Source organism: Monopterus albus, unplaced genomic scaffold, assembly GCF_001952655.1.
Source record: "Monopterus albus unplaced genomic scaffold, M_albus_1.0 scaffold223.1, whole genome shotgun sequence".
In the NCBI taxonomy this organism is placed as follows: Eukaryota; Metazoa; Chordata; class Actinopteri; order Synbranchiformes; family Synbranchidae; genus Monopterus; species Monopterus albus.
The window spans coordinates 1072892-1080568 of record NW_018128103.1 but is presented as its reverse complement, the minus strand read 5'-3'; the positions used below and the strand labels follow the sequence as shown (position 1 = coordinate 1080568).

Genomic DNA, 7677 nt, shown 5'->3' with positions numbered 1-7677 from the left:
AAAAGTGTACCTTGACACCAATTGTTTTCTTGTATTCATCCTGTGTTAGAATTATGTCTGAGTGAATGTTTTAGTTACGCACCACATGACAACACATACACACAAACACACTGAAATTCTTCATTTTGTTATGGCCAGCGGCTCCATGCAGCTGGAGCTCTAGATCAGAGATGGAGATGACGGACTCTCTCCACCTCGTGATGTTTTGTAATCTTTTTGTGTAAGGGGTTAGCCCAAAAACCTATAAATGTATTAGGCTCTGTGCTTCCGGGGCTCTTTTTTCCAGCAGCCTGCCTGTGGATGAATGGAGGAAGGAGCCACCCGGGTTGTGTTTTGTAATTTTACTTGTGGTTTAAATAAATCAGCACTAAAATGAAGAAAGACGGACTCCTTCCTTACTCAGTTCTGTCCAATAAAAGAACTGGGGTATTACAAGGTCATTGACCTTTGACGCCTATCGCTCTGTCCCGTGTGTAGCCCTTGGACTCTCTGATCACTGTATGGTCCATCTTATTCCAACCTACAGGCAGAAACATAAAGCTGCTGTTAGGTATTTTTAGTCAGACAGATATTGGTTAGATACTTTATGTATTAGAAATGTTTTAGAGTAGACAGGATGTCCAGCTTAGGCTGTTAAATGCTTAGTCTTTTTCATGAGTTACTGCAGGATGCACATGGTCAAGGATAACTAGATAGAAAAGTGGATGACTGTCATCAGACAGAATGTTTAATATTATTATTATTATTATGACGTGCATAACTGTAGCCATAGCCATAATATTTTCTTATGTTTAATGTTATGACATGTCACTAGAGGTCGTGTTAGAATATTTTTAGTTACACATCACATAATCAACAAACATTCACACATTGATTTTCATCATGTTTTGGCTACTGCTCGGGGCAGCTGCAGAGCTATCCCTGGGAGACACTGCGGCTTGGCGTCTCCTGTTAGTATGGAATTGACCCGAAGGGATATAATGTATAGGCCTGTTGTGGTTCAGGGTCTTTCATCTTTCAGCTGCCTGCGTGCATGTTGGAGGTGCAAGATACCTGAGCGTGTAATGTTAATTTTTACCTGTGTTCATTGAATAAATCAGCACTGTTTTGAAGTTACTTGGACTGCTTCGTCTTTCAGAGTTAGCATGGTAAAAAGTACCGGATACAACACTGGTATCAAAATGTTCAGGTTTTTCAGGACATTATGGCATGTATTCAACTTTGTTTTACAACTGTCATACTTTTGAAAATATTCAGCATTTATTCTGACATTTTTGCCCCATTCAAATGAAAGGGGAAATTCAACTTCAGCATAATTTCAGCTATCAAAATGTTCAGCTCTTCAAGGACATTCATGCTTCTTTTCAGAATTTTTCTAAACTTCATACCTTTGAAATATTTAGCTTTATTTTGAAACCAGAAAGACTCAAGCAGCTTCGTCATGCCAAAGAGGAGGCCTACAGAAGTGGGGATAGGACTCTGTACAGCCAGTCCAGGAACACACTGACAAGGGAGATCAATCCAATCCACTGTGCACCGGCCCCTTATGGATCCTCCTGCAGGTGGTGGGCCCACGGGAGGACGTTCCCACGTCGCTCTTTCGGGCTAACCCCGGCCAGGCCCCTGTGAGGGGAGGCCCGGCCACCAGGCGCTCGCATTCGAGTGTGTAGTCCCCTCCTGCTTTAAATTCTCCATCATCATCCCAGTCCCAAGAAAACCTCCATCAGTGGACTTAACGACTACAGACCTGTCGCCCTGACATTTGTAGTTATGAAGTCCTTTGAAAGACTAGTGTTGGCCCACCTGAAGGACATCATAGACCCCCTGCTGGACCCCCTGCAGTTCACCTACCAGGTAAACAGGTCAGTGGACAATGCAATTAACATTACATCCTGCAACACCTTGGCTCCCCAGGATACAGTCCTACAGAGGAATCATCGAGTCTGTTCTCTGCACCTCCACCACTGTCTGGTTTGACTCAGCAACCAAACAGGACAAGTACAGACTTCAGCAGACAGTCAGGACTGCAGAAAAGGTCATTGGTGTGAGCCTGTCCTCCATGGAGGACCTGTACACCTCACATGTCAAAAGGAGGGGGGAGAGTATCACTGCAGACCCCTCACACCCTGGACACAATCTGTTTGAACTCCTCCCCTCTGGATGGCGTTACAGGTCACTGTACACCAAGACAACCAGGCACAGGGACAGTTTCTTTCCCTGGGCTGTCACTCTGAAACCACAACAGTATGACTGGACAATAACCCTCAGTGCAATAACTGTAAATATATATTGTACAGATTATGCAGACCTGTACAGGTCTCTATTTTTAAGTACTCCATTTTTATTTCTATTTTTCTCATTTTACAGTAAGCATTCCTTTGTCTGTCTGCACCGTTTACTGCCTGTTTATACTGTTTAATTTGTTGCTTGTTAATACTGCTTGTTTTGTTATACTAGCCTTATGTTGGTTTACTGTTTACTTGCCCCTTGCATGGGGATATGTACATGCACATTGAAAGCCGATGGCAGATTCCTCGTGTGTCCGACACACCTGGCCAATAAAGCAGATTCTGATTCTGATTCATTTCTCACCACCAAATCTAAACTGTTCATCCTTGAGTCTAAGTGGACATACAGTATGTGCCCAATTTGAAGAAATTCCCTGTAGATGTTCCTGAGATATCATGTTCACAAAAATGGGCCAAATGCGAGATCACAGTGACCTTGACCTTTGACCACCAAAATCTAAGTAGTTCATCTTTGAGTCCCAGCGCATATCTATGCCAAATTTTGAATAAATTAATAAATTCCCTCAAGGTATTCCAACTATAAAAACCGTCAAAACCTGGCCTCAGGGTGTCTCACAGTGCCAGTGCCATGTTGCTCGTTTTGAAAAAAAAACAGCCATCAAGAACCTCAGTGACTACAGAACAGTCTAACATCAATAGTCATGAAATGTTTGAACTTGTTGTACAGCACATCAAAGCCAGCCTCCCTTCTACATTTGACCAACCCCAGTTTGCTTATAGGGCAAATAGATGCACAGTAGATGCCATTACTACAGCCCTCCACATAGCGCTGAGCCATCTGGAACACTCAGGGACATACTTGAGGATGCCGTTTGTTAATTATAGCTTGGCATGCAATACAAACATCCCAAGCATATTGATCAACAAGCTGCATGACCTTCACTTCTCCCCCACAACCTGCGCTTGGATAAAGGACAGAACTCTGAACTCCTCATAGGGCTGTTACATTACTAGTGGAGCATGTTAGTTTTATTGTTGCTATTTATTATTGATGTGATTGATGTATTTGTGATTTTATTATTTGTAATATTTGGTGCTTTGCTTGCACTTTAGCTTGCACTGTGTATAGTTGTAGCTTTTATAATTTCACTTTACTGGTACGATGACAATAGAGGGCATTCTATTCTATTCCAAATATTGTGTTCACAAGAATGGGATGTACCTGAGATAATTATGGCTTTGCCAAGTTTTACAGTATAAAAGGTAGTCAAAAGAAAGCTAGTCTGAGTTTATGTAGCAGTTACATGTTGTATAACCACAAGAAATGCCCAAAATATATCATGAGCTCAGATCAGCACAATTGTATGAACAAAAAAAGAAAAGAAAATTTGCCTGTTGTGTATTTATTACTGTACTGTACAGTATGAATTTTGTTCTCACACTTTCTTATAGCCAAATAACTAGTTATAGAGAGGAAAGTGAAAGTAGAAATACAATTTATACAAAGCAAGCAGCAGTAAATCCAACCCTTAGCACCACCTGTGTATGTACAGTATGAGCATGTTGGGGTGGTCTTCTATCATTTAAAGAAAAGCTTGTTTGCTGTGAATAATACACAAGGGGGGGCGGGGGGCATAATAATTAAATTGTATTGCTAAAAAAAATAAATAAATCACATTTATTTTCCAAATTGTTCAGCCCTAATGCAAATATATTTCCACAATGACATGAGATCTTCTTTGTAGTTTTTTGCTTGCTGGAAATGCATGAAAATGCTGTTTGTGGTGAATCTGTAACATGCCTTTTTGACATTATAGCAATAGTATACATTGTTTGTTCACATGCCACCTTTGATAGACATCCCTCTCAGCTAATCCTACTAAGACAACTAGCAGTAATAATGTTTAATATAAACAAGTTTATAAATTGTATTTAATGCTGTTTATTTTTTTTCTTGTTCTTTCACTTTTATTGTGTATTTTCTTTTGTAAAGGACTTTGTAACTGTGGTTTATATAAGTTATAAAGAAATAACATTTTACTTACTTACTTACTTACTACACAAAGTTAGATCAAGAAAAATGAGCTGTATTGTCCAAAAACATCAACTGATACCACAGGTTCAACTTAAACGCACTGAAACCTCCTCACACAATAAACATTAGCATTAAAAAACATTACAGTATTCTCATGTTGCAAGTATAATGTGTGTGTGTGTGTGTGTGTATACCTACTATATCTGTAGGGGTTGAAGCCTTGGGATTGAATGTGAGGTAAGTCCTCCGGGGCATAATTAACGTCCGCTGATTCTATTTGGATGTTGGCAGTGTAGGTCCTTTCCAGTGGGAATACATAAATGTGGAATGGAGATATAGACAGGTGACAAATTAAAACTAGAATTACTGTGTTGCAGTTCTATATCTCCACCAACCAGTCAGCAATGGGCTGGATGTGAGGTCACTGATCTTGACCTTTACCCAACAAAATCTAATCAGTTCATCATTGAGTCCAAGTGGACACTTGTGCCAAATGTGAAGAAACTCCCTTAAGGTGTTCCTGAGATACGGCATTGACAAGAGATGAATGCAAGGTCACAGTGGCCTTTGACCACCAAAATCTAATCAGATCATCCTTAATCATGCATGTGCACACATGCACATGTGTCATAGATATATTCTGGCACTTAAACAACACTACACTTCTGATTATACAAGTATGATTACAAGTAAGTCTATTGAAACTAAGACTAGACAAGATTTATGTAATAGGGATTTGGCCCAGGGACAGCCCAGTGGAGCGGTGCTTAGCGCTGTTGCCTCACAGCAAGAAGGTTCCGGGTTCAAGCCCTGGCTGAACCGTGTGTGTGTGTGTGTGTATGTATGTTTGTTGTTTACTCACATTTTCAAGACAGCAGAGGAACATATTTTAAGCTGATCCAGCTTTAAACGATTTAGAGTGTATATTACAACATTATACAAATGTTATACAGGGCTTGAAGTTTTACTCCTACCTGTCGACGGCTTTGAGGCAGTTGGTCAGATCACATTCTGACTCTAACATTTCGATGCAGCCAAGACACGTATGCCAATTTTCATGATCCCTGATAGTCACATGACAAAACACACAACAGTACTAGAGATGAGATGCTACAGTATAAACATGTCACAGAGGTCATTTGTTATGACTGTTGAGGTGAAGGTAAGGTTGCCACAGTATGAGATTTTTCACGATATGGTAACCGTCTCAGAAAATGTCATGGTTCCACAGTATTAGGGTATACCATATTACACAATTACTATTATTATCAGCTACACTGACCCTCAAACAAATGAAAACAGAGGGTATATTTTATTGCAAGTAAATATGACAGTTGATTGAGCTGGATTACAGCACTATTGACCTTGAAGAACAATAAGTTATAAACATCCACCTATTATCGATACCATTTATTCCTTATATGGTCACAGGCAGGCTGGAGCCAATCCCAGCTGACATTGGGCAAGAGGCAGTGTCTGCTTGTGGTTCCTAGAGTCCACAGAAGTAGCATGGGAGGCAGAGCTCCTCTCCTGTGGAACCAGCTCAGGACACCCTCTCTACCTTTAAGACTAGACTTAAGACTTTCCTTTTTGATAGAGCTTATAGTCAGATGAGGGTGCAAGCCTTCTAGGTTTTTTTTCCTCTTTGATGTAACATCTCTCCCCTCATGATGCATGGCTTGTACTGATGCTCGTTTGGGAGCATCAGTCTAATTTCCTGGTTTCCTCCCTCTTTGTTTTTTCTTTGTTCATCCATTTTCTAAACCGCTTAGTCCCAAACGGGGTCACGGGGGGCTGGAGCCAATCTCAGCCAGCTGCGGGGTACACCCTGGACAGGTCGCCAGGCTAACACACAGACGAACAACCACTCATACACACAAACACTCCTACAGGCAATTTAGAAACACCAATCAACTGCATGCGAAGAGACAGCGGCACTAAAGGAACCATACAGAATGGTTAATGAGCATGAAAACACATATCCTGATGCTGCTTTTATTATTCTGGGAGATTGTAACCACTACAATCTCAGGAAAAGCATGCCTAAACTGTATCAGTTTGTAACCTTTCCTACTAGAGGAAACAAAACACTGGACCAATGTTACAGTAACATTAGAAATGCTTTCTCAGCTGAACCTAAACCTCATTTTGGTAGATCTGACCACCTAGCAGTTAGTGCTTTTGCCTCACAGCGAGAAAGTTGCGGGTTTGCAACCTTTCAGTGCGGAGTTCGCATGTTCTCCTTATGCTGGGTTCTGTCCAGGTACTCTGGCTTCCTCCCACTGTCCAAAGACATGCGGCTTAGGTTGATTGGTGTCTCTAAATTGCCTGTAGGAGTGAATGTGTGCATGTGAGTGGTTGTTCGTCTGCGTTTTGGCCCTGCGATGGACTGGTGACCTGCGGCTCAAGGTGTGTGTTGACTATCCACAGTGGGATGAGGGGTTGTTGGAAAAAATATGGAGGCTAAGGATACTGCATGCCCAGGCACGTTTAAGCAATTTATCATACTAATATAAATTTGTATTCTAAATTTAATCTAGTTTTAAACCTTGCATTTAACTAAACTATTTGGATGAACTTCCTTAAATTTAAACTATTTGGTGAGAAACAGCCACCTTTTGTAAAATTCAAATTATCCTGAAGGCAGATGTAGGTGTATGTTGTAAAACAATAAACCTCTGAAGAGAGAGTAATAGGATGCCACTTCTTCCAATCTAGGTGTGAAGAGGAGTGATTTATACCCCCCCATAAGTCCCACCGACTCTTGACACATTACATTTGCCTAGATCAAAGATCCCAAACCCTAATTACATTCTTCAAAAGACCTTGCTTATACACGTTACATTTTAACAACGAAACATTTTATTATAGTTTTTATGATGGCATTATTGGATTTTATTAGGGTTTCCCATGGGTGGAATGGGACAGAAGGCCACCTGCATATCATATCTTATAAGAGAACATAGTGCTGTGTTTTTGGCTGCTGTGTATATAGGCCCATGAGCTAATCCCACTGCAGCTCCCAGCAAACTCCACAATGTCATCATCGCATTAGAGATGGCTCATCCTGATGCTGTTTTTATCACCATAGGTGACTCTAACCAGTGCAATCTACGGATTGTATTCCCCAAATATTACTGTTAGGTATTTTTAGTCAGATAGATATTGGATAGATACTTTATGTATTAGAAATGTTTAGTGGAGATAGGATGTCTAGTTAGACTGTTAAATGCTTAGGCATGCTTATGAGTTTCTACAGGGTACATCTGGTCAAGGATAACTAGAGAGAAGAGTTGATGACTGTCAGCAGACAGGATGTTTAATATTATTATTATGATGTGTATAACTGTAGCCTTAGCCATAATATGTTCTTATGTTTAAGTCACGACATGT

At 40.6% G+C, this 7677-nt stretch overlaps 1 protein-coding gene across 1 annotated transcript in view; it reads right to left on the bottom strand.

The window, feature by feature from the left end:
• The window catches only part of LOC109971392 (tissue factor-like), a 41227-nt gene that overhangs the window by 15858 nt on the left and 17692 nt on the right, over positions 1-7677 (bottom strand). Inside the window, exons 3-4 of the mRNA XM_020619618.1 lie at positions 5259-5348; positions 4483-4583 (exon numbers count right to left, since the gene is read on the bottom strand). Coding sequence (XP_020475274.1) covers positions 4483-4583; positions 5259-5348 — 191 coding nt within the window. The remainder of the gene's footprint in view (positions 1-4482; positions 4584-5258; positions 5349-7677) is intronic.